The sequence below is a fragment of the Mustela nivalis genome (assembly GCF_964662115.1).
Source record: "Mustela nivalis genome assembly, chromosome: X".
Classification (NCBI taxonomy): Eukaryota; Metazoa; Chordata; class Mammalia; order Carnivora; family Mustelidae; genus Mustela; species Mustela nivalis.
Window position 1 is genome coordinate 118,594,842 of NC_139040.1, and position 27,475 is coordinate 118,622,316.

The 27,475-nt window shown below is 46.5% G+C and overlaps 1 protein-coding gene across 7 annotated transcripts in view; it reads left to right on the forward strand.

The window, feature by feature from the left end:
* Nucleotides 1-27,475, forward strand: part of MAP3K15 (mitogen-activated protein kinase kinase kinase 15) — a 114,482-nt gene that overhangs the window by 38,813 nt on the left and 48,194 nt on the right. For all 7 annotated transcript variants that reach the window (XR_014307339.1, XM_082718283.1, XM_082718288.1 and 4 more), the window contains exons 5-8: nucleotides 2,933-3,101; nucleotides 5,068-5,174; nucleotides 23,581-23,751; nucleotides 27,193-27,305. Coding sequence is in view for 6 of the 7 variants with exons in the window: in XM_082718283.1 (XP_082574409.1) it covers nucleotides 2,933-3,101; nucleotides 5,068-5,174; nucleotides 23,581-23,751; nucleotides 27,193-27,305 (560 nt within the window). In the remaining variant the exon portion in view is untranslated. The remainder of the gene's footprint in view (nucleotides 1-2,932; nucleotides 3,102-5,067; nucleotides 5,175-23,580; nucleotides 23,752-27,192; nucleotides 27,306-27,475) is intronic.

Sequence of the window (27,475 nt, forward strand, 5' to 3'; positions counted from 1 at the left end):
GCAACCCTGGGAGCTTTGCTGGATTTTTCCCTTCACGTTCGTGGAGGCAGTGGACTCATAGGAGACCGTAATGCCCAGAGAATGGGGAACCCCGGCCAGTCCGTTCTAAGTGCCCCTGGACTCGGCTGTTGTTCCTTGCTACCTCGCTACGTTGGGCCTTAAAGAGAATAGAAGTGGAGTTTTAGCAGGTGAGGGCTGAGCCCGAGTCCGGCCCCACCCAGCTCCCTGCGCGACCTTGATAGAGAATTCTGTGTAGCCGTTTTCTCATCTAGAAAATAAGGACATGAAGTCACTGTTTTTATGCTCTTTCAACCCTGAGATTCCGTGTTTTAACATCTTTTCCAAACAGGATTTTGTCTCCCCCTGTCCCCAACCCTGTGCAGCTGTTGGCAGTGGTTAAAATGGCTCAGCAAGGTCACTGGGATCGTGAGGGTCTCGCGTTGAGTCAAGCCACAGGACGTCCTGACCTCAGGATGTCTTGGGGTGTATTCTTTGCAGATTTTGTCCTTTGTGGAGAAGTTGGGGAACACTCATTCAGAGGCGGGCAGGTCTGGGTCTGAGTCCTCGGTCAGACGATGCCGCACTCAGCAGCCTCCTGGCCGTCCGCTCCCCTGTCTGAGCCTCCGTGCTCGAGAGGCTGGACTCGAAGGTGTTCTGGTTCTCAGAGTTGGAGGCCCGAGGTTATCCACTAGACCGAAGGACCCAGTCATCGTCCTCACAGCCAGGTTTAAGGATTTCATTTAAGTGATGTCACAAGAAGGATCTGTCCTTCCAAGACCAATGAGAATCCAGAGCCCTGGATGGACTGGCTTTAAATGGAAAGGCCCCCTCATCCCACTGTGGCTCGGACGGTGGCTTCCCCCGCTGTGACGTGTCACTGTCGTGTTGGTCTGAGGTACACGCTTGCTAACAGCCTATTCCTTGACTATCCTGTCATCTCTTGCTTGGACACAGAGTCTCTTCTATGCCCCTTCATGGGGAAACGAGATGAGAAACTGAGGTCTTGGTGACCCAGTGCTCGTGCGGACAGCAGACAGGGGACCTGCAGTGGCGTGTTCGTGCAGAGCCTGACACAGACCCACCTTGCCGCACAATGAGCATTTTAGTGACATTTGGGGAGGAAGCTCTTCAAATATTAGCTTTTCAGGTCTGATGAGGAAATGGGCTGGCTTGAGTCTGCCATCCGAGCAAGGCCTTGTAAGAAGTGGGCTCACGTTCGTTTTTCATGAAACGTGCGTTTGTTGTCAGCAGGATGTGGTGTGATTTCAAAGGGCTTGAAATACCTGTTGGTCACTTCCGCCCCTTGAATGCTTAGTGAGAGGGTACGCAGGGCTTCTGGTTTAAAACATCTGGAAGAGGGATGACAGATAATTTTTTCGCTCAGGGGTCAGCTCTTCTAGATGGGTAAAGGCCACCTGTAGCCTTGTGCTGAAGAGGGGTTTGAAGCCATTTCCAAGTTCACATCAGTTAGCAGTGTCCTTCCTCCTTACCACGGGCAGAAACGGCTGCATGTGTGCTACATCGGTGATATCCCCGAGTCAGTGTTTTGTTTATTTACCTACAAGTTCTAGCTCTTGTGAGGTTTCTCAGTTCATTAAAACTAGTTTTCAGAATTAGCTTTGAAAACAACACTAAAGTCTAACTTTTCACTTGTCAGGCTAAATTAATAATGCTTTCATATCTTTGATGCCTTTATCATCCACCAAATGGACAGTGGCTGTCACCCAACTTAATGACTCCTAAGACTGAGAGAATTTTAAACACTGGCAGAATCCGCCTATTTGCTCTTTGGATTGATAAGCAGTAGACAAACAAAGTAAAAAAAAAAAAAAAAGGTAACGCACTGATCATTTGATGTCCGAGTTCTTTCTGTGGGGCACGACTTCCTTCTTTAAATGTTAATTGGGGTCCTATTTTGAGCATTCACATTTACTTGGCATCGTTTTAAAACTATTAAAGGTACGTAACATTCCTTCTTAAGTGTTTGTCTTTCTCTGAAGACTGTTAAATTGAGCTTGCTCTTTTTTTTTTTAAGGTTTCTTTCTTTTAGAGAGAGACAGGGTGGGTGGGAGAGGGAGAGAGAGTCTGAGCACAGAGCCTGATGCGACATGGGGCTCCGTCCCACAACCCTGAGATCATGACGAGCCTGCCCCCTTTTTCTCATGAACAGCTTAGTTTTTCTCTCTACAGCAAAGTCCTCTTAACCACTTAACCGGTTGATGGTAGATTATTGCTTGGCAGTGTCTGGTCTCCATTAAAACATTACTTGGAAAGTAGGCCCATATTTAAATCCATTCTTGGTCATTGCAAGTTGGCCTCTCTACACCAAATTGGACCATTTGTGAAGGTTTTAAACCAAGTACCAGATACCAGCATTGCTTCTCTGAGAGGCTACGGTGAGAGATTGCGGTGTGGATTTGAGCCGCTTTAGATGTTTTTATGTATCGCTATTATCGTCATCTAGAAGCTCCCAGGAAGGAAGTTGTGTTTTATGTTAGAAAAGCTTTCTGGCAGTCGAAAATGAGCGGCGAGTGGGAGTGACAGGCGGAGGTTGTCCAAAGGCTTCCAGGCACAGCCTCTGGGATTTGCTCAAGGACACGCCCAGTTTCTGGCTCTCGGCCGAGTGGAAAAAGCTTTGTGATTTCTAGGTGGCGATCCCTGATAGATTGACAGCGGTCAGCTTGGAAAGTACTTCCAAGGTCCTAACGAGCTGCATTTGTTGATGTGGAGTGGTCGGTTGTCACAGATGGTGACTAGCAGGTAGAACCTGTCTCCTGTCTCTGCTGGTGCGGGGAGGCTTGGGCCTGGGCGAGGCCCCCGTGTGTCCAGCTCTGTCGTGGTTTTAAGAACCAAGGTGCTTTGAGCCGCTGAAGGAAACAGAGTCCCAGATGCAGGTAGATGCGCCCAGAAGTTGTCCTACTTCCCTCTCCAGCGCTTACTACAAAGAAACCTTATTAAACGACATCCGGAGAGCTCGGGAGAAATACCAGGGTGACGAACTGGCAAAGGAGCTGGCTCGGATCAGACTTCGCTTGGACAACACCGAGGTTCTGACCGCGGACATCATCGTGAATTTGCTGCTGTCCTACCGCGACATCCAGGTACGAGCCCGCTTCCCGGAGGCTGGCGCGTGCGGAGTGCTTCCTTGGCCAGAGAATTAAGTCCTCACGGGGAGCACTCTTCTACCAGGCGGTGGTTAGCTGCCTTGTTTGTAGACAAAAGAGGTATGTGGCCGGGTCATAGGTCCCCTAGCGTATCTGCTGTGCTAGTAACATTGGAGGTTTTGTCACATCAGACAGCCACTCTGGCCAAACCTCATTCACTGTACGGCTCGATAACAGGAGCTTAGAATCAGTTTAACAGTTTTAACAGTTTAGATGCACTTGAGGTGAAACCTTGTTTCAAGCTCTTGGCAAATCCTCATTCACTTCATCCTCTCCCCAAGCTTATGGGATGAATACTCTGATTATCCCCGTTTTACAAATGAGGCACAGAGAAGTTAAGTTGTCCAAGTTCAAGTTCACACAGCAGTTAACGAAGTCAAGATTCAACTGAGGCAATGTTGTCCTTGCTCTTTGCCCCTCTTCTGTGCTACTTTCTTTACGCCTTTGTCATTTTCTTCTTCGGGGATCACCGGCCATCAGTGACAGGGAGAGGAGGGGTAGCAGAGGCGCATCTAGGACCCAGGACATGCAGAAGTTCACTCTAGAACAAGCACCGGGGCCTCACGAGGAGTGCTGGAGACTGAGTCTATGGGATGCGGTACCATGAAGGAAATGGAGTGCTTCCTCCCTCCAAGTTAAAGGCTGTCGAGCCATTTATAGGGATGCCTTGATGGGGGGTGGGGGGGAACGCAGGACACTGTGCCTTCTGTGCAGAATTCTACAAAGCCGTATTGGAGGTTGTTGACAACAGGTCTTTAAATCAAATTGAGAGAGGCACCCAGTTACGACCTGAACAAAGAAGAGTCAACTGCTGGGGTCTGCGAGCCCTGCTGATAAACAGGTGCATCTAATTGACTTTAATAGCAGATGCAATTAGGGATTTTGACAATGACCAACTGATGGCCCAGGGGACAAGAGAATGCAAATAAGCTTTTTTTGAAATCTTTCTTCCCCTGAGCTTCTGGCTTCCTTCTGTCCTGGCCTTCACGCCTCTCTCGTTTTTATAACCTTCCTTTGGTAGGACTGTCAGGCCCAGAGGTAAGCCAGAAGCTTCTTGGAATACACTGCCGCCTTTCCTTGAGCTCAGAACAGGCGTGCGGGAGCTCAGTGGGCAGCTCTTCTCACTGAACTGTGTCTGGCTGGCGGTGAGGTGGCCAGTCACCGTGACTGGAAGCCTGGCCGAAAGGGTAGCAGATGGCACAGCTCAGAGGGGACCCAGCTGAGACAGACACAGTAGCAATGTTTTCCTGGGTAATTATGCAGTGTAAAACTCTGGTTCTCAACCAGAGGACTTGTGGCTGTGCCTGGAGACCTTGTTGGTTTTCACGGCTCAGGGGCAAGGGGGAGGTGCTGCTTAACCTCCCAGAATGCCCAGGCCAGCCCCCACAAGCAAGAAGGATCCAGCCCCAAAAGGTCAGTAGTGCCAAGGTGGAAAAATCCTGGTTTAGATGAATTCAATTATATGTGGCCAAATGGGAAGGACCTGGGGTGTTTGCTCTCTTCCCGTGCTCAGTGACTGTAAGATTTCCTGTGTGTTTATCTCACACTTACCTTAACCCACGGCCCTGCTCATGCTGTTAACTCTCTGGCGCTCACAGCGTGGGATCTTTTTCTGGGCTGCTGGACTCCCTTGCTTCATCCCCTTGACCCTTTTGTGGCCTCTGATAGCAGGGATTCTTGGTCTGGCCTTCTCTCTCATTCATTTTGAGTTTTTTGTTGTTTGTTTTTTTTAATCTCACTCCTATTGTGTTACAGGCTATAAATAATTTCACTAAACGCTCTCTCTGTAGGGAAAGGCTTGTATTTAAATGCTGAGGCAGTCTTAGGTTGATAACTGTCCAGAAGAATCTGCGAAGAGCTGTCTGTCTCCTGATTTTCTCACCTTGGGACCTCTTGTCAACAGGACTATGACGCCATGGTGAAGCTGGTGGAGACCTTGGAAATGCTGCCCACGTGTGACTTGGCTGACCAGCATAATATTAAATTCCACTATGCATTTGCATTGAACAGGTAAGAGAGAGAGTGGACATATGGAATTTTGAAACATGCTACCTGTCCAGTTCTTCTTTCATTCTACCCTCACTGAGTCTGAGCCAGATTGGGTGCTAAAAGGCCAAGGTTATGAAAAAGGGCAAGGCATCTGATCTTGGGGTTCAGGGATTTTGTGTTTGGAACATATACTCCAGCCGTGAGATCGGACATGTAACTAAAGCCTTAGAGGTCGGAAGAATAAATGCTTTGATGAGGGTTTGCCCCAAATGCTGTGGAAGCCTAGCAGAGGGAAGAAGTCCTTCCACCTGGGGCTTTTAAAGCATCTTCCCTGGGGGTTGGGTTTGGAATTCGTGGTAAGAATTATCTCACGTGCGGAAGAGAGTGTGGGATGTGGCTGGCGAAGAGGCCGTTCTCCTTGGCCAGAGCAGGAATGGGAGCCTAGTGTTCTTCGTGTGCAGCGGGCCTCCTGGGAACGTCTGGGGCCACTAGAGTACAGTTTGCGGGGGAAGCACACACGTGCCCCTGAGGCTAAGTGCGGGGGCTGCGGCTGTGTCTTGAAAGGATCTCTTATGCCCAAATAAGGGGTTGATAGTATCTTGTGGACTGTGCGGGGTGAGTTTAAGCAACTAGATGACTGTTGTAGGATAGAAGAGGGTGCTCTCTTCATTTACTAGTATAATATGAACTTTGGAAGACAAAATACTGGGCTAGATGGAGTTGGTGAGACGTGGAAATTCCAGCCTGGAGATCAGGAGCCTCAAGAGGTTGTGTGCCGAGGGGCCGGGGGTTGGTATTAGTTAAGATGCTGTAACAGGGGCGCCTGGGTGGCTCAGTGGGTTAAGCCGCTGCCTTCGGCTCCGGTCATGATCTCAGAGTCCTGGGATCGAGTCCCACATCGGGCTCTCTGCTCAGTGGAGAGCCTGCTTCCCTCTCTCTCTCTCTGCCTGCCTCTCCATCTACTTGTGATTTCTCTCTGTCAAATAAATAAATAAAATCTTTAAAAAAAAAAAAAAGATGCTGTAACAAAGGGACCCCGAGTGCAGTGGTTTGAGTAAGACGGAAATTGCTCTCCCACCTAGCAGTGTAGCAGTGAGTGGGCTGGACGAGTGGCTTAGCCCTGCTCCGGGAGTTGTTCGGGGACCTGGTTTTTGACCATTTTGTAGCTCTTGAATTTGCAAAAATGTTATCCTCTTCTGGTTGAAGCTAGGTCACTGCGGGTCTGTATTCCAGCCTGTGCAAAGGGAGAAAAGACTGAGAGCTCAGGACAATTTCCTTTAAAGCATATAGAATTAGCATGTGGGGGGGGGGGCACTTCTACTCCCATTCCATTGGTGAGAGCACAGTCACGTGACCCCCACATTGCCAGAAGGGCAGTTGGGAAATGTAGTCTTTACCTGGTCAGCCATGTGCACCTTCAAACTCAGCTACTGTGGATTTGGAGGATGATAACTAGGAGTTGGCCAGGTTGAACCTCACAAAATCCCTGGTGCGTGAATGTTCTAGCCCTGCCATCTCCCTTCCGTGGCTGATGTCTTCCACAGGGAGTGAATAAAGTGAGCATAGGAGGTGACCCAAGCGAGAGGACTGTTGCGTCTGGTCTCTCAAGAGTCTGGCTTGGCTTCAGCAGCTGGATTGGGCTACACGTTATGGGCTTGCCACGGGCAGCATTGGCAGGACAGCGCATGTGTTCAGGCTCCCGTGGCTTTGGGAGTCTCCTCATGCTCATGACGTCACTTCTCTTTTTGATAGCGAAGCAAGATGTACATGCAGTGAAATGCATAGCTCTTAAGTACACAATTCGATGCCTTTTGATAAATGGACGTACTGTGTAAATACCACCCCATCTCGATATAAAACATGTCTACACCCTCAGAGAGCTCCTTTGTGCTCCTCTGCAGGCGATCCCCACCCCTTCGTAGGCAGCTGCGGTCGTAACAGCTGTCCACATAGATGAATTTTTCCTGTCCTGGAACTTCATATAAGTGGAATCACAGCGTACTCTGTTGCGTCTGTTTCCTTCACTCGGTGTCGCATGCACGTTGTTGGCTTGTCAGCAGCTCGGTGATTCCTGTTGCTACAGGATAGTCCATTGTACAGATCGGCCACAACTGAGCTCTCCTTGGGGCTTGTTCTCAGTCTGGGGTGCTGGAGAACAGTGCTGCTGCAGAGAGGCTCGTGCGTGACTCGTGTACCTGCACGGCACGTGTCTGTTGGGTACGTAGCTGGCGTCCTGCTCTGGTGGGTCCCGGCGAACACTGACAGGATTTCTATTCGTTTCGATGTATAAGGATTGAATGAGTCACCACTGGTGACATTCCTGGAGGAATGCCTGGCACACCATAAGTGCTATTTAAAAAAATGGTTTGTTAAGTAAAAACGAAGAGGGCCATTGAAGTGAATCGCCACCGTGTCTTGTCCCAGACAGGGTAGAGGTAACTATTGTCGAAATGGAACAGTCCAATTGCCATCCACTCGATGCAATAAACGAGAAAACCAATTTGTGAAATGGAAAACTGGTATGTAAGGGAAATGGGTGTGGCAGGATGAAGTGATGCCAAGACCAGCGCCTTTCCAGTTTGGAAGCGGAGTAGCTGGGATGCCCGCCCCGGAACCACGTTGCTCTCGGACGGAGGCTGTCTTCCTCCTGGGCCCCGAGGAGACAGCGGCTCTGTCGTACAGTCCAGGCAAGGTGTCACCATATTCACAGCCGACTTCAGCACTGTGTACGGTTTTGAGAAACTTCATGGCATCACCTTCTGTCTATAAAGGGGAATATAGCGATGGACAGATGATTTTCCTGCATTGCAGTTGACCTTTACCACTTAGGAAGGGGAGCAGATCGTGGCCGTGAATTAGTTATTAAAGCTTGGTAGTCATGAATGACATTTGAGCCTCAGATGGCAAGGGCTGTCCATGACTAGAAAAGCTGGCTCGAGCATTCAGAAGCGTGTTCAAAGCTGCTTCAAGTCTGCTTTGAGCCATGAAACTGCTTGCCACTCGGTGGCGTGGAATCCTGTAGGAGTAGTTTCCTCGATTTGCTGTTGTTTTCACAGCCAGGACTTGATTAGGTACGCAGCCAGAAGAACCTGACCAGGGATCCAGGCAGCAGGCAGAAAGCTAGTCTGTAAGAAGAGTACTTGAATCACAGTAGAAGGTTAGGAACATGACTCGCCTGCACAAAGTAGGTATGTTCTCGTATTCTACTCGCTGCATCTTCGGGGCAAGACTGCCAACTCCAGCAAAACACAACTCCTTCCTGATTTCCTCAGTATGTGGAGGGGAGGCTGAACGCATGATATGCTGGTTGGAATATCTGATGTGTCGCTCTATAAATAAGGGGAAGGATAGAGGAAAGTCCCCTGTAGTGCCTAGAAATGCGTGCAGGGGCGACCGATGAGTGTTAGAGAATCCAGCCGGTGCCAGGGAGGCTGCAGTCTTGTTCCAGAACCTCCAGCAGTCGGCTCACCCTTAGCCCCTGGGGCTGTCCAGCCACATCCTTGCCCGGGTAGAGGGACACACATCCTCAGGAGGGCCGTGTGGGCTCCTTGTTCCTGCCGTAGCCACCAGCATCCTTTTCTGGGTCTCTTCGGTTTCTGTTCATGGTTCGATCTCGCCATCCTAAGTTGTGCATTTCTATGACCATTCTTTATTGGGTACTAGTCAGAAGTAGCAAAATGATGACCTTTCCCCACTTGTATAGTGCATTGGTCTCCAGGTCACTAGAATTGTGTGGCAAAAGGGGAACCCACATTTGTGTGATCGTTTTCCTGGCCGTGAAGAAAAGCACTGAAAAGTAGTCATCTGGTCCACACCCTTCATTTTATTTTATTTTTTAATTTTTTAAAAGATTTCATTTATTTATTTGACAGAGACAAAGCGAGAGAAGGAAGGAACACAAGGAAGTGCAGTGGGAGAGGGAGAAGCAGGCTTCCCGCCGAGCAGGGAGCCTGATGTGGGGCTCGAACCCAGGACCCTGGAATCATGACCCGAGCTGAAGGCAGACCCTTAATGACTGAGCCGCCCAGGCACCCCCAAACCCTTCATTTTAGGAGAAAGAAAGAAAGGCAAGGGCCTAGGATCTAACAGCCGATCAGTGAGACACACAGTGCTCTGGACACACTCGTTTAGTAATGTCACGGCATCATCTGTGAAACTCTGCCCAGAAAGCTTTCTCTTATTTCCGTTTCCCGGAAGGACAACCAGAAGAAATCCTGGGCCTCTTGGAGCTGTAGGGCCATCTTTTTACATGTTCTACTCTGCCATCTATGCTGAGAGCATAGATGGTAGCTGAAGGCTGAAGCCACTTTCATGATATGTATTTTTTATACGAGAAGACCAGTTGCAATGTTCTTCTGAGAAATAGACCATCTCCATACATTCTGAACAGTGGCCTTGCCAATAATACATGTTTTTGCTTTTGAAATACTTAACCCAAAGGACTTAAACTGCTTCCATCAGTCCTCTCCCCAGCCTCCTTGGGCCCAAGAGAGCTTCCTTTTTCTGACCAATTCCTGCTTCGGTTCTCTCCCGTTGGTCTCCACATCTCCTGACTTCTGTGTCAGGGGAGTCCTTTGTGCTGAAGAAGACCGCTCATGAGGGTTTCCTAAAGTTAACGAGTGATGGAAAAATGCAATCACACAGGATGCACACACACTTAAACAGTTTAAGAGATACTTCAACACCACTCTGCTAAAGAGGAACCCTCCTACACTGCTGGTGGGAATGCAAGCTGGTGCAACCACTCTGCAAAACAGCATGGAGGTTCCTCAAAAAGTTGAAAATAGAGCTACCCTATGACCCAGCAACCGCACTACTGGGTATTTACCCTAAAGATACAGACGTAGTGATCCGAGGGGGCACATGCGCCCGAATGTTTATAGCAGCAATGTCCCCAGTACCCAAACTATGGAAAGAACCTAGATGTCCATCAACAGATGAATGGATAAAGAAGATTTGGTATCTATACACAATGGAATACTATGCAGCCATCAAAAGAAATGAAATCTTGCCATTTGTGACCACGTGGATGGAACTAGAGGGTATCATGCTTAGCGAAATAAGTCAATCAGAGAAAGACAACTATCCTATGATCTCCCTGATATGAGGAAGTGGAGATGCAATGTGGGGGGCTTGGTGGGTAGGAAAAGAATGAATCAAACAAGATGGGATTGGGAGGGAGACAAACCATAAGAGACTTTTATTTATTTTTTTTTAAGATTTTATTTATTTGACAGAGAGAGATCACAAGTAGGCAGAGAGGCAGGCAGAGAGAAAGGGAGGAAGCAGGTTCCCCACTGAGCAGAGAGCCTGATGTGGGGCTCGATCCCAGGACCCTGAGATCATGACCGGAGCCGAAGGCAGCGGCTTAACCCACTAAGCCACCCAGGTGCCCCCATAAGAGACTTTTAATTTCACAAACAAACTTAGGGTTGCAGGGGGGAGGGGGATAGGAAGAGGGGGGTGGGTTTATGGACATGGGGGAGGGTATGTGCTATGGTGAGTGCTGTGAAGTGTGTAAACCTGGCGATTCACAGACCTGTACCCCTGGGGCTAATAATACATTATATGTTTATTTTTAAAAATTATAAAATAAAAAACCACTCTGCTGTTCAAAACCCATAAAACTGTGGACTGCATTGCCGTGGAAGAAATGAGGATAATGGTAATGAGTGAGGTGGGTTTTTATAACTGCAATTCCAGTATAGCTAACATACAATGTTGTATGGGTTTCGAGTGTATAAGACAATGATCTCAGGCTTCCATCCGTCACCCCGTGTCCATCACGACAAGCACACTTCTTCATCCCCGTCACCTGTCTCCCCCATCCACCTCCCACCCCAGTAACCGGCAGTGTGGTCTCTAGAGTTACGAGTCTCTTTCTTGGCTTGCCTCTCTCTCTTTCTTTTTTGCCTTATCTCACATGCCAAATTATGAAAGCAGCCTCCGTGTCCATCAATAGATGAATGGAATCAATAGATGAATGGATAAAAAAGATGAGGGTGTGTGTGTGTGTGTGTGCGCGCGCGCGCACGCAATGGACTATTACTCAGCCATCAAAAAGAAATCTTGCCCTTTGCAGTGACATGGATGGAACTAGAGAAGAGAGTGTAATGCCAAGCAAAATAAGTCAGTCAGAGAAAGACAAATACCGTAAGATTTCACTCATATGTGGAATGCGATGGTTTTAAGAATTAAGAATATCTTAAGTACAAAAACTTAGCACCGTGCCGGGCACATAGAAGAAGCTAAATGAATGAGAGTTGTTCTTCTGTTTCCTGACGGAGAATCCCAACCCCAGGGTTAGATCACCTTCAGCGATGGTGTCTGAGGAAGGCCTCTTAAGAAGAGCTGGAATCTAGAAGGCCCTTTGGAGTAAAATGTGAGGTGTCATGAATCGCTTCTGAGTTCTTCCAAGGAGAAGTCAAGGAAACTTTGCGTAAAATTATGGAAATGGTCGCACATGACCTGGGTCCTGCCTTGCCTCCTGTGCTCTGCCTGGTTCACTGCCCTGTCACCACCCTCCCCTGCCTTCAGTTCATAAGAAGGCCAGGCTGTTCTCCTCGTGGGTGTTGCCTCAGTCTGGAGTGTCCGTTGCTTGCCAGACCGAATCCGATGCTCCTTCAGGGGCTAACACAATGTCTCTTTCCTTAGAGGTTGGGTTGCATAAAGTACCATTACCTGCAAGCAGTGTCCTTGCTGTTACACATTCTCATAGCACCTGCTCTTTTCCTCGTAGCACTCATATTCCTGGTTCCATTCGAATATTTATCATCCCTCCCACTAGACTAAATCTGGGGCTGGGGGCAGGAGCCATGGTCTACCCGTGCCTATGACCATTGTGCCCCCCACAGAGTTGGTGCTCAGTAGGTATTCATTGAATGGGTGAATGAATGAATGAATGAATGACTCTGTGATCTGCCGTGGTCTACAGTGGGAGGAGATCTGTATGGTGACACCTGGGTCCTTAGAGTGAAGGGATTGGTGTAGTAGAAGGCAGATCTCTTGAATTCTTCTTTATATGTGCGAAAACAAGAATATCTAAGTCCTACATAGGTTGTCTACAGAAAAGTATAACAGCAGAATTACTGGTAATACCACCATCTCAGTAGGGCTTGGCCCAAAGCCGGCAATCCAGAAAAGTGAAGGGCTGCATAGGCCAGGTCAAGGTCAGCAGCGATGGGCATTTTCCTAGCGTGGGATCCCAGGTGTCAGTCAGAGTGGGGTAGGACACGAACTCAGGGGGGAATTGGTCTGCATCACCAAGGAAACCTGTGCCTTCTTGGTAACTGTGTGTTAGGGTAGGGTAACTGCTCTCACAAGTAGTGTGACAGTTTCAGTGCCTTAACACGATGAAGGTTTATACTCACTTATGCGTCATTGCAGCGTGGACATATCGTGCTCGGGCAGTCTCTTCTCCAGGTGATTGACAGTCCACTCTCTTCCCATCTTGACGCTCTGCCCTCCCTTCAGTCCCTAAAGTCCTTAAAGCCGGCTGATGAGAAGAGCGAGACCATGCTGAATTGCCAGGGAGGTGTGGGAACAGCTTTCCTGAGACCTAATTCGCCCACCATACAATTCACCCATTTAAAGAGTACAAACCAGCGGTCTTAGTATATTCAGAGTTGGGTAACCATCACAACCAATTTTAGAATATTTTCATCTTTCCTGCCCCCCAAACCCTGAACTCATTACAAGCCACTGGTCCCCCATTAGCCCTCAACTCCCCTCCCCAGCCCTCAACAGCCACAGTTTTACTTGGCGATCCGTTAGCAGTCACTCCCTACCCCACGCCTTACGCGCTGGCCTAGGACACCACTCATCAGCTTTTTGTCTCTGGATTTGCCTATTCTGGACACTTTGTATGAATGGAATACTATGATAAGAGAGCTCTTCTGGCTGGCTTCTTTCGCTGAGCATCCTGTTTTCGGGGTTTGCTCACGTTGTAGCATGTGTCAGTACTAAATTTCTGTGGCTGAATAGTATTCGATCGCGCTGCTGGAACCCCTTTTATTTATTCATTTGCCAGCCGACGGCCTTGTAGGTTGTTTCCACTTTCTGACTCGACCAGAGAGGTTTGTCTGAGCCCAGGCAGGAAGTGAGGTTCGTTACTCGATAGCGTGTTTCATTGGCCAAAGTTCAGGCTCATGGCCCAACCTAACTGCAAGGGAAGTTGGGAAATGTGTTCTGGCTGAGGGCCCAGGAAGAATAATAAAGGGGTTTGAGTGAACACATCCTAGTCTCTACTGCAACTTGCAAATAAGGCGTAGAGTGGAAGCGGATCTCGCCACGTGGGATCCCTCAGAGTGTGTCATCAGGACCAAGAGTGCAGATGGGAGCACTCCTCACCTCCTGTTGCTTTTGTGAAAAGCCAGCCTCAGAAGCGCCCAGCTCCCCATCGGGGCCTGCTGCTTCCCTGCTTCCCTGGAAAGCCCAGCCTTTAAAGCTGTTGCTTGGTGGTCCCAGGAGACTAGAAAAAGTTGTGATCCTGGGGGCATGGATGGGATGATTTAATAGTGGTTCTACCCTGATACATGTCTAGGTCCTGTTTGTAGAGTCGGACAACAACCTTTCTGCTTCATTCATGTGTCTCTTCGGCTCTGGGCATTGTCCACACTCGAACCCAGGTTACCTCTAACTGTTCCTTTCACCTTATGTAAATATGAGGCATCTGGCCAGAGTAAGGCACCTGCTTCCTTGGGGCAGGTGTGTTTCTGTCACGATCTAATCAGGAAACAGAAACGTCTCTCAGTATTTAAAATAGAGGAAATTGACTATATGGAATTGATTACACGGTTGTTGGCAGAGCTGAGTAGCCAAACAGGGAACCACGGCCCCTCAGAATTCACGAGGCTGCTGCCGTCCCTCCTTTGGCTGGAGGGACACAGGAAAGAGGTGATTTGATCAGAATCTAGGGGCCGGGATTCACTGGAAGCATTACAAGCCAGCCTGTCGGCAGGTAAGTTTACAGAAGAGACACGGCTGTCGCTACAGCCACCACATGAAACACACCAAAACCAGGAGAACATACTCCGGCTGCTTCTTCCTGGCCCAGCGGATGCTTGTCTGCCCTGGTCCTGCACGGGCTGCTCGCAGCTGGCAGTCAGGTCTGGGAGCCTGAGAATCAGCCTGGAGGAGCTCGCTGCCCCGGGACACAGAGAGAAGCAGGTGGCAGAGGAACGTATCTGAGGGCAGAGAGCAGTGACTGGCCCAGCAGGACACTCACCTTTCAGAAACACTGATCAGTTTCTACATCTTTTTAAAACCACCTTTATTAAGGTTTAAGGGACAACAGACATACACTAAGATGTACCCATTTGAAGTGCTCTGTTTGATGGCTCTGGCCAAATAAGTATGCCCGCGCCACTACCACCGAGATCAGAGACAGAAGGTTTTTATCCCTCAGAGTTCCCCTGTGCGCTTCTCTGGCAGCCCTGCCCCCATCCTTTGCCGGCCCCGGTTTGGATAATGGCGACGGATCTACATCCAGGTCACCGATCTTTTCTCTCAGACTGTCCAAATCTGATGTTAGGTCCTTTCAGTGCCACTTTTGTTTTTTGTTTTTTGTTTTTGTTTTTTTTTAAATTCAGTTTTAGGGTTTCTACTAATTTGTTTTTTGAGAGTTTCCATTTCTCTCACAAAATAACTTAATTCTTCACCCATATGTATTTATGTGTATGTAAACAATATATTTATAATAGTTGTAAGTTCTTATCAGTTTTAGTAACAGTCATTTCTGGTTCTAGTTCTATTTTTTATCTTGATTAGGAGCCACATTTTCTTCTATGCACATTTCCTAATTCTAGACATTTTATCTAGAAGAACTAAGGAGACTGAAGGATAACTTGTTTTGTTTATTGTCCTGGCTATCTGAGCCCTTTCTTAGGTCTGGCAATTAGCATATATGACTGATTTTTTGTGTTTCTTCTAGAGAATGGCTGGGTTGGTCCTGGACTCCCATTTTCAGCCATTAACTCGTGATTAGCCCAACCCCCACCTCTTGTCTCTCCACGACCTTTCTGGTCTTGTCTGTATTTGAGCAGGGAGGATTTGGGGCTGCTGTTCCTCATGTCTTTGGATTCGTTTTTGCAGGGACCCATGACCGAGGGCTCTGATAGTGCGTGTGGTATCTTTCTACTTTGGGCCTCTCCTACACTGTGGCTGTCTTGGCAAAATACAGCGGGTGAGCTTGCTGCAAGAGGAATCTAACATGAAGCAAAAGGTTTTTGCTTGGGGACACGTCCAGATGCCGTTCTGTCCCATCAGCCCATGCTTTCGACCAAAACTTTGCGGATTTTCTCCTTGTCCCTGTGAAGCTTCTCTGTCAAAGACTCACTCTTCCATTTGGCAGTACCTAGAGCAGGTCCCCAACATGCAAGCTGTCGTGATTTTGGCTCACCTCTGAGAGCGTTGTCATCATTCTCTGGAATGAGTTAATCAACCTCCCCTTCCGCACGGTTTAGGGAATTGTCCAGGCTTGGACTGTTGCCATGGGAGTGGAAGGACTTTCTCAGTCTTGTGATTGGAAGCAGGCATCTCTTAAAAGGTTTTTGATGGGCTCCCTAAGACAGCGTTGGTCCTAGAAAGAACTCTGGTCTAGTGAGACATTTTATGGGTTAATTCTGAGAGCCTGATTTGGAGAAAGATTTTTTGGAACTCTCTCCCACCCTATGAACTTTGTCTTAAAGACGCGTGATGTAGGAGAGACAGAAAAGCAGATAGGATGCTTCCTGACATGTGAAAGCTCTTGCCCACTGTAGCCCGCAGCTGCCTTGTGAGGTAAGCAAAGTCAAACATGATTTACAGGTGAAGATCTGAGGCACAGAAAGGATAGTAAATGCTATGAAAAATAACCAGAATCTAGCTGTAAAAGTTCCCAGGCCAGTGTTGTGGTTTTTTTTTTTTTTTTTAGTTTGGGTAGCTTACTGCATAAGTAATAAATATGTTTATATATTTTTGCGAAAAACTGGGGGTGGGGAAATATTGAAAGCAATTGTCCCTTATAAATCTATTCTCTAATCCTACCTGTGTTGCCGAAGTTCTCTCTCTCAGCACTTTGCTGTATATCTTTGCAGCTTTCTGTGCATTTACGTGGGCCTCACTATGTCCCGCAGCAGGGTTTCGAGAGTACAGGGCCGTGTAGGGGATGCTCTGTCATTGTCTGTGCTCGTTCAGCCATCAGTGGATGAAGACGGTTTCGTGTTCAGTACGGTTCAGTTTGCCATCCATGTAATAGACATCGGTTGAGCTCCTAGAGATGATAGAAACTAAGTAAAACTATTAAAACAGGCTACGGTGTTAGGGAGGCTGGTGGGGCAGATTACATGTATAAGCTGGTTTTATGAGAGAGTGACATGAAGAAAAAAGAGAAATGGATGAGGAAGCATACCATGTAAATATATTGGGGAGAAGCATTCTAGAAGGTTCCAGGGAACAACGTGGAATGGCAGGGAGGCTTGTGCAGATGGAGCCGAGTAGGTGATGGGGAGTAGATAGTGCAATTAGCTGCCAAATCTTCTAGAATCTTGCAGGCCACTGAAAGAAGATAGGTATCTGCTCTGACTTGGGAGCCCTGCAAGGGTGTCTTGTCAGGTTTGTTTTTGAGCTATACTGATATATAACATTTCATTAGTTCAGGTGCATAGCATAATGCTGTGACATATGTACGTTTTATGTAATGATCATAATAGTCTCTTTAACATCCATCCCCACACATAATTAGAAATATATTTCCTATGATAGGAACTTTTAAGATCTCTGTTGGGAACTTTTTTTTAAAAGTAGGCTCTGCACCCAACATGGGGCTTGAACTCAAGACCCTGAGATCAGGAGTCACACACTCTACCGACTGAGCTGGCCAGATTACCCCATGGAACTTGCAAATCTATAATACAGTGTTAACTGTGGTCACCATGCCATGTACGAAATCCCCAAGACTTGCCTATTTTATACATGAAAGTTTATGCCTTTCGACCCATTTCACCCCCCACCCCCGGCAGCCACCAGTCTGTCTCCTGTATATGTGAGCTGGATTTGGTTGGGTTCGTTGCTCTTTTAGATTCCACATGTAAGTGAGATCATACAGTGTTTGTCTTTCTCTGACTTACTTCACTTAGCATAATGCCCTCAAGATCCACCCATGTTGTTGCAGATGGCACGAGTCCTTTCTGTTTAGGACTGATTCTGGTTGTGTATGTGCGCCACACTGTTTACCGTTCATCTGCTAATGGACATTTGGGCGGTTGCAGGTCTTGGCTGTTGTGAATAATGTTACAGCAAAAGTGGGAGTGCAGGGGCCTTTTAGATCAGTGTTTTCGTTTCCTGTAGCTAAATACCCACAAGTGGGATTCCTGGGTTCTATGGTAGCTCTATCTCGAATTTTTTTGAAAATCTCCATATTGTTTTCCACAGTAGCTGCACCAGTTTGCATTTCCACCCACAGTACATGAGGGTTCCCTTTTCTCCGCATCCTCACCGACACTTGCTATTTCTTGATTTTTGATTTTTTTTGGTTTTTATCTTAGCCTTTCTAACAAACGAGAGTTGATGTTTCATTGTGATTTTTGAATTGCGTTTTCCTGCTGATAAATGATGTTGACCATCTTTCCCTGCGTCTGTTGGCCTTCTTGATGCCTTCTTTGGGAAAATGTTTCTTCAGCTCCTGTGCCCGTTTTTTGAATCAGACTTCTTCTGCTATTGAGTTGTATGAATTCTTTATCTATTTTGGATATTAACTCCTTTTCAGATAGAGGATTTTCATAGAACGTTTTGAGTAGCAGAGTGACACAGCCTGACTTAGTGTTTAGCTAGATCGCTCTGACCACTGTGTTGAGAACAGATTGTAGAGGAGTGAGGGAAGAAGCAGGAAATGACCATTACTGGGACCAGGGTAGGAATGGTGGGGGTCATGAGGAGCAGGCCACTTTTGGATATGGCTGAAAATAAAAGCCAATACAATTTTTGGATTGAACAAAAAGTGCTAACAAAATGAGGCATGACTCCTAAGTGTTTGGCATGGAAAACAGGAAGAGTAGATCGGGCGTCATTGAATAAGGTGGAGAAGAACAGCTTTGATGGAACAATGAACGGTTGAGTTTCGGACACAGCAAGTTTGCAATATTAGACATGCAAGTGAGATGCTAGGAAGGCAGTTGGATATGGAAGCCTGGAGTTCATGGGAGAGCTCTGGGCTTGAGTTAGGAATTTGGGAGTCATCAGAATGTGGGTAGTTTGAAAACGAGGGACACTAGATGGAATTGCGAAGGGATCTAGTGTAGTTTCTCATAGAGACGAAGGTCCAAGGCTTGGCTGAGGACCCCTGCTCCAGTGTTAAAAAACTGGGAGATGAGGGGCACCTGGGTGGCTCAGTGGGTTAAGCCGCTGCCTTTGGCTCAGGTCATGATCTCAGGGTCCTGGGATCGAGTCCTGCATCGGGCTCTCTGCTCAGCAGGGAGCCTGCTTCCCTCTCTCTCTCTCTGCCTGCCTCTCCGTCTACTTGTGATTTCTGTCTGTCAAATAAATAAATAAAATCTTTAAAAAAAAAAAAACCTGGGAGAACTGGGAGATGAGGGGCACCTGGGTGGCTCAGTGGGTTAAGCCTCTGCCTTTGTCTCAGGTCAGGGCTCTCTGCTCATCAGGGAGCCTGCTCCCCCCCTCTCTGCCTGTCTCTCTGCCTACTTGTGATCACTCTCTATCAAATAAATAAATAAAATCTTAAAAAAATTTTTTAAAAACTGGAGATGAATAGGGGCCAGAAAATTAGACTAAAGTAGAAGGAAAATCAGGGCTGTGTGGTGCCCTGCAAGGCAAAGGAAAGTGGTCCAAGGAGGAAGGAGTGCTCAACTGTCAAGTGCGACTGGTAGGTCAGGCAAGACAAGGGCCAAGAAGTGGTCAGTGCTTTCAGCGGTGACCCAGGCCTATTGGGTCCAAATATCCGGGGTAAGACATGCTGATGGCTGGATCCCATCTCCAGAGAATGATTTAATTGGTCTCAAGTGCAACATCAATGCGGAGGTTTTTAAAGTTTCCCAGGTGATTCTAATATGAAGCCAAACTTACAATCTCCCATCTTAATTCATATCTGTCTCCTTTTTTTTTTAAGATTTTTATTTATTTATTTGATAGAGATCACAAATAGGCAGAGAGGCAGGCAGAGAGAGAGGAGGAAGCAGGCTCCCCCTGAGCAGAGAGCCTGATGTGGGGCTTGATCCCAGGACCCTGAGATCATGACCTGAGCCGAAGGCATCGGCTTAAACCACTGAGCCACCCAGGCGCCCCAATTCATATCTGTCTCTTAATGTGTGAAATGGCTTTATTGTCAGAAACCTGTGTTGCTGGACTGATTAAACATGGGTTTTTATCTATAGACCTATCTGTGTATACTTCGGGATCTGAGAGTGATAAACAGATCTGAAAACTGGTGATTAAACACTAAAGGGATAAGCTATTTAGCACCTGTCCTAAAGTGGCTTATAATCCAAGAATCACTTTGCTTTTCATTTTTTGCTAATGTTTGGTGTTTGTCTTTTTTTTTTTTTTAATCCTAAGAAGACCTTTTGTTTTGAGTTACAAGGGTAAGTTTCAAGCTAATGAAAAAAATTCAAGGGAAATGTTGCTGTAAATGGCCCAAAGGAAACCAAACAAATCCGAACCCAGATCAGTAATGAAGCATGTGGAAGCGTTAAGTACATTCTTCTCAGATCCTGAATATTCCGCACCTCAAAAGTTGGCTCATAACAGATACAGAAATTTTGTACCTCATTCAAGTTTTAATCTTTTGTGTTTTCCTACCACAGACCGTAGACATTATTTAAATGCTCCAGTAAATTTGAATTGGGTTGGTATCTGTTGGCTCTTAAAAATGAGACGGTATCATGGGTGGGCTGTTCATTTAGAGATCTGGTTTGCAGGCCGGTAAAATTGGATTCTGTGGACAAAGAGCGTCGAGATCAAGTATGTAAGAACAAGACCAATGTAGACAATAGAAAAAGTTAGAGTTGTAATACAGGCTTAATTATGGCAGCTTTCCAGAAGAATGCCAAGTGTCTAGATTAGCCCTTCTCAACCCGGGTTGGGTTCCACAGAGAATTGAACGCTAAGACCTTAAGGCCTCTATTGTATCAGTTGAATGAACTCTAACGCATCCAGAGAATAGGTCTATCTGAGTACCAGACTTGGGAGAAGGGAGAAAACAGTCACTCAGATAATAAAATAATTTTCTCTGGAGCTAAATACACTAGCGGATCCCCAGTTAAGGAAAGCTGTTTGAGGTACCAATCTGCTGTCCCGAACGATACAGTAGTTTTTCTGACGTACAGGTCATCCAGAAAGAAAGCATAGAAGAGCCTTTTGTAAAATTGCCAAGAAACTAAAAAGAATAATATCTTTATTCATTTATTAGAATAGTTGTTGGTAAAACATATATAGGAACACCTCGTACAAATCCCAGCAATGATTTTTTTTGAACAATATAATGTGTATCCTTCCAGACTTTGTGCACACGAACATATATGTGACTAGTGTTGAGTGCAAAGAATGGGATTGTGCTATTCATTTTGCTCAGCAGTTTTTTCCATGAACTTTATGGAAATTCTTCTATATAATCACATACAGACTTGCCTCTTTCTAAGGGTTGCATGATACTCCATTGTTTGGTTGTTACAAACTATATTTTACCATTCGTATGTCAGTGGACATTTGGGTTATCTCCAGTTTTTCACTGTTAGGGGCAAAGCGATAATAAACATCTTTGTGCAAAAATTCTTGAATAAAAAGATATATATAGGGTTTTTTCTATATTACAGATTCCAGAAGTAGAATTGTTGAGTCAGGATGGATTTTGACTTTTTTTGTTTTATAGAAATTTCAAACACAGTCAAAAGTATTGCGTGGAGCACTGGGTGTTCTATGCAAACAATGAATCATGGACCAAACACTACATCAAAAACTAATGATGTACCATATGGCAACTTACATAATTTTTTAAAAAGTAGGAAATAATACAGGGAACCCCCATGTATCCCTCTCCACTTCAGTACTTACCCCTGCATAGCCTACACCCTAACACCAGAAGGATTATGAAGTCAAGACATTCCATTTTATCCGTAGAGATTTCAGTATTGTCTGAGGGACAGTTTTACAAAATGTAGTCATGATTATGTTTTACCTCAAGATGAACAATAATTCCTCAGCATGCATGTTCACATTTTCCCAGTTACCTCTCTTTAGTTTGATGTTTATAATGGATTTGTTTGAGTTATGATCCAGACAAGGTCTGTACGTGGCATTTGGTTGATAAGACCCTTAAGTCCTCTTTGGTGTAGAGGTTTCCTCTTCATCACTGTAATATAGTTGAAACGTTTCAATCGTTTATAGTTATTGTTCTTCCTAACACTCACATGGTCTCCTCTTTGGCCAAAAACTGATTCTTGTTGGTTCTGCAGCCTTTTTCATACAAGCTTAGTAGGTTCCTCATGTCTTTGTAGTAAGATGTTGCAGGATCATGTTAGACCTGTCTGGAATCGGCCGTTCCTCCATGGAGTCCTGGCTCCGTGTAGCGAGACATGGTATTTAGAGACCCTAGTCAGGCCTTGGGGGTTCTCATTGCTACTGAGTTGGTCTTTGTTTTAGTCCTTTTAGGTAAACTGAGCTAGGAAAACCACTTGGTGAACTCATGCTGATGTTCCAATTCAAATTTAGGACCATAGGCTTTTTACTGAATTTCTTGGATTTTATATATCTCTGGTTCTTAATGATATTAACATCATTATTTTGTTGTATTCTTTACTACAAATAGGTGATATTTTCAAAATACCAGACCATTATTATCACTAACAATAGGATTACTGGAAACTATTTAAAATTTCTTTGCATTTACATTTTCTTCTTAGGTTATATGCTCTTAAGAAAATATGGTCAAATTGCTGTTTTAAAAAAATCACATGAATTAGTTTCTCTTTTGTGGGTGACCCATCAGCCACATGTGGAGGTTCATTTGTTTTGTTTTGTTACAGCCACAAATTCAGATGGTGTTTTTAGGAAACACTTATATTTTTAAAATTTCATTTTTTTATAATTGTGTAAAAAAATTTCCATAGTTTCCAAGACGAAACCAGAGAGGGAGACAAACCATAAGAGACTCTTAATCTCAGGAGACAAACTGAGGGTTGCTGGAGGGGAGAGTGGGTGGGAGGTTTAGGAGGCAATGGGTGATGGACATTGGGGAGGGTATGTGCTATGGCGAGTGCTGTGAATTGTGTAAGACTGATGAATCACAGACCTGTACCCCTGAAGCAAATAATACTAACATTATATGTTACCAAAAAAAAAAAAAATTCCATAGTTTCAAATTACAAAAAGTGAATTTCTTTTTGTAAGAAAAGAAATTTTCTTACAGAAATTTCTTACAGAAATTCACTGTTCCTGTCTGTTTATTTTTTTTCTCCCTCCACCTGTTGGTGGTCATTTTTATTCCTTTTGGTTTATCCTTTCATTTTGAGGAAATAAAATCAGGTACATATCTCTATTCTCATGCCCCCTTTGCTTAAATAAAAAGGTAGCTTTCTGAACACAGTATCCAATACCTAGCTTTCTTGTCTTAATGATATATCCTAGAGATCACTCCATAGCAATAGTATTTAGAAGTTACTACTCTTTACAAGTACTTACTCTCTTACATTAGAAAATGAACATCATTAGCCGTAGTTGATTTCCTCAGTCTCCACAGCTCTCAGGCATTTGCTTCCAAACCTTCACAGGGAGACATAATATTTCACAGCCACAAACTCAGGTTATTTGGTGGGAAAGATTATTTTAACAGCGGTCGAAGGAATCCACTACCCCTGTGGAAAATGAAAAAATTTTACCATATAATCTAATAAGCAAGAAGACTGATTTATGAATATAGAAACAATTTTCTAAATTTTCTTCTCTAGTGGACATAACACGGGACCAGGGCACAGGGACTGCTAGGGTCTTGGCCTGTTTGAAGAGAGCAAGCCGTCTCAGGTCAAGAGATAAATTTCTCTTGGCTTTCTGGATTTGCAGGCCCTGCTGCTTTTCCAAAAGAATCTTTTGTCAGATTGTATCGTCATCACAATTCAGGCTTAGCTTCTGAAATCCTTGCTGTTCGTCTAGCTACAGGAGGCTGCCGTTTTATTTTTTTTCTCTTGTGGACACATCAGCCTGCATTTGCTTCCATCCACAGTCTAGGTCTCATTGAGAGAAGGGACCAAGTGGGGGCTGTGTGTGACATTGTGAGATTTAATGGTGTGGGTCTGAAGCAGTTGCTATATTTGAACATGAAAAAATGAGCTAGATTTTGTGCTGCTAAAACACAGCATCCTTCTACCAGCCCTTCACAGAATGAGCGCATGTGCTCCTGGGTCCTAATTCAGACATGTGTGATCTTTCCGCACAAATCTCTCAGGAGAAACAGTCCTGGCGACCGCGAGAAGGCTCTGCAGGTCGTGCTCCAAATTCTGCAGAGTTGTGACCACCCGGCCCCTGACATGTTCTGCCTGTGTGGGAGGATCTACAAGGACATCTTCTTGGAATCAGACTGCAAAGATGACACCAGCCGAGACAACGCCATCGAGTGGTAAACCTCCCTCCTAGTCAGTCAGGGTTACTGTATGCCAGCAACTTTTCTAGGTGGTGGGGATAAGGACACAGCAGACATAGACACAAATTCTGGCCCTTGTGGACCTTGCATGGCTGGTAAGGGAAGTCAGACAAAGAAATAGAGAAGAACCGGATGTTACCTGTTGATGAGGGCTCTGGGGGCGAGCTCATCAGGGAGGGAAGGAGGCTTGAGAGGAGCTGGAGGCAGTCTCTGCTAGGGTGGTCAGGGAAGGTGAGTAAAGACGTGAAGGCAGTGAGGTGAGCCTTAGAGAGAACCGTAGAGAAAGTGTTCCAGGAATAGGGGCCAGCAGGGGCCAAAACCCAGAGGGGAACCTTCCCAGGCATGTTTAGGGATGGTGGGGCATGAGTGAGGGGACAGTGGCACGAAACAGGCGAGGAGACCCTTGAACTCTGAGGGAGATGATGTGACATCAGCGCGCTCTGAGCAGAGCAGGGACGAGATCTGATGTGCATTTTCACCAGTGCACTCTCACTGTTATGCGAAGAATACATTTTCGGGCGTGTATCAGCTGTCGTTTGCTGCATAACAAACACATCCAAACGGAATGGCTTCAAAGAGTGGTTTCTAATTTTTCATGATGCTGTGCATTAGCCAGGCCGCTCCTCGGCTGGTTCCCCTCCTGATGTGCTGGGCTCACTCCTGAAACAGAGGTCAGCTGAAGGCTCAGCGGGGCTGGAAGGTCCAAGATGGCCTCCCACACGTTTGGCAGCTGATGCTGGGGTTGGAGGTGCCCCTCTGTTCTCTGCCTGTGGTTCGGACCCTGGCCGACGGGCTTTTGTCAGGCGGTGGGCAGCATTCTCAGAGAGTGAAGGCGGAGGCTTCGGCTCCAGAGCTCCCGGGAGGGCAGTTGTGCCACGTGCTCTTGGTCACACCACAAGCAAGTCACATGGTTAGCCCCGATTCAAGGGGGTGGAGAGATGGACTCGAGCCATGGCGGGGAAGAGTGACAAAGGCACGTGTGTAGTGGGCTGAGGAGGAGTCGTGGCTATTAGACCACCCAGCACAAGGGCCAGGGCAGCCGTAGGGAACAGCTAGGAGACAGCTGAGGTAGTTCAGGGATGAGCTGGTGGTAACTTGAACCAGGGCGGTGCTGACACATGAGGAGATGCCAGAAGCTGGACACGTGTGGAAGGTGGAGCCCGTAGCTTTCCTCGCCTGCTTCTGTCACGGACGCTCTTGACATGGCTGCCCTGCTCTCCGTTCTGCTTCCCTTTCCCTCTCCTCCTCTGGCTCCATCCGGCTCTGTCCTCTCCCCTCTTCTCTCCGTCCGCTCTCCTCGCTGGTGACCCCTGTCACTCCCACACCTGGAACCAATCTGCAACCCAACCCGCGCCCTGAGCTTTGGCCCCACGTCACCCCCTCTTTGTCCCACCTGAGGGGCAGCGTACCCAAGGCTAACGTCCTTCTCTCTGCCCCACGTGGGGTGGCTTCCAGGGCCTTGTTTTCTTACTACCACTCTTCAGCCTCTTCCACTTACATCTTCTGTGAATGTTTGCCGACTTTCACTCACTCACCTCCCGACGCGCTCAGGCCCCGGGTCCAGCCCCTCTCTGTGTCTTCCCTCACTGTCCTCTCCATGGCCCTGGTTGGTTGGTTGGTGCCTTTTTTTTTTTCTTTCCATTTTCCTGCCAGGAATGTTCTCACAATATCCCAAGTAGGCTCTCTGCTCGGTGTCTCTAAAGCCTAGCCGTCAGAGATCGAACCACCATTCCTTATTCCTCCTAACGCTCAAAGACCCGCTGTGGCTCCCCATTCCCCATTAAAGAAAAATCCAAACTCTAGATCGCCATTCTAGGTGCTCTGCAGAGAAAGCGCGTAGAAATTCTCTTTCTTCGATAGTTGTGTGTGGGGTTCTTACTATCTCCTCCATAGTATAGGCTTGTGGATGGCAGGAACCCCATTTTATTCTTAGTAAATTCCCAGCGGTACCTAATGCACTGTTGTGCTAGGAGTCGCTTGGGGTGTTGAAGGGGAATTCACGGGATCAGGTAGGGTCGAAGTAGGAAGCTGTGTTCCCACCACAGTGGCCAAGAATTCAGCCCCCAGGTCAGGACATGACTGCCTGTGGCTATTGCAAGAAAGTCCCAGGAGCCTTTCTCCATCCACTTGAGAAGGTGGTGGGTCCAGGAGGTAAATGAAGCTCAGTCAGATTCTGGGGTGTAGCTCCGGTGAGACCTTGGGGTCATCTGACCCAGGTGCTCCGGTAGTGAGCTGTAACTTGTGGCTGCGGGAGTTAGGCAGCTGGGAAGAGGCTAGGAAGGGACTGCGGTCCTGACTCCACATTCAAGTCTCATCAACCCTGAAGCTGGGCCTGTTGGATTTATGGATGAGAGGCAGAGAGAGGTCTCCCCCAGGTAACTTTTGATTGTAAAAGCAGGTGGGGAAAAGATAAAATATCGTGGGATAAGGTATTGAAAATCCCCAAAACATAATGGGGTGGGGTTCAATTTCATTGGAGTTTTGTTGGCTGGGGTTGGACCAACTTTCTTAGCGTTCTATGGGCCATCTGAGCGTAGTGACGTCATGCCCCAAAGTTCACAAAACTGAAATTTAACAGACTTAAATGATAGGTTCTCCCTTCCACAATGAATATTTTCTTGGGGTTTAATTCTCTTGCTGTGGCACAGGTGATCGAGTTCCTCCTGGTTCACAAGTCTTTGCTCTGAACTGGGCCACTGAAAGACACCCATTGTCATTACTTCATCGATTAAATTCTTTTTTCTGCAGTCAGGATAGTCCTACCCGCTCAAGGAAGGGAGAGCAGATTTCTATGTATAGAAAAAAAATAGAGAACTAAAATGGCATTCTTCAAACTTTGGAATAAAAAATAGTATTCTCTGGGATAGTGCCCTTTCGCCTCCGGCTCCTTCTCCCACTTGACGCCACGGTTCTCAGAATGATCTTGGGGCTGGGTTCTGGCAACACCGCTTCCTCCAGGAAAGATGGACCTCAATTTTGTGATAAAAAGCAAACAGCCTGCAGAATAATAGCCTGCAAATGATGGAATTGCTCTATAAGAACAAAAATGTTCCGTATACAAGCGGAGTCTCGCTTTTAAGATGAGATTTAGATATCCAGTCGTGGTCTCCTTTTGTGGGTAGGGTTATTAAAAGTTTTATGTTTCTTTTTGCACTTTAACATCCTCATCTCATTCAGCGATCACGGTTTTTTTAATAAAAATCTAACCCTGATGGAGAAAATGGTTTTGACTCCTTAGTGTAATGATGATGACATTTTAAAGGAGCTATTTGCTGGCTGTAGCTGCATGTAAAGAGGGAGGGGGACCCGGAAAACCGTAGATGGTTGAAGAACTCATGAGAAGGTTGGCTTGTGCCATCATTCGTCATTTTTTCCTTCTACCATGATAACAAGAATCTGGCGGGTCTGTCATTACAGGTACCGCAAAGGGTTTGAGCTCCAGTCGTCTCTTTATTCAGGAATTAACCTGGCCGTTTTGCTGATGGTTGCTGGACAACAATTTGAAACTTCCATGGAACTAAGAAAGATAGGTAAAGCTATTTCTGATCACATGATAGGCTGACAGGCTTTGGTCACGCAAACTGAGCACTAAAAACGATCTTCAAATAACTAGCATTTTCTTTCAGAAGGAACGGGGGCTCTCTGGGTAGCAGTCCTGAGACTGTCGCCCAAATAAAGTGCATGCTCTTTGCTCTCTCTC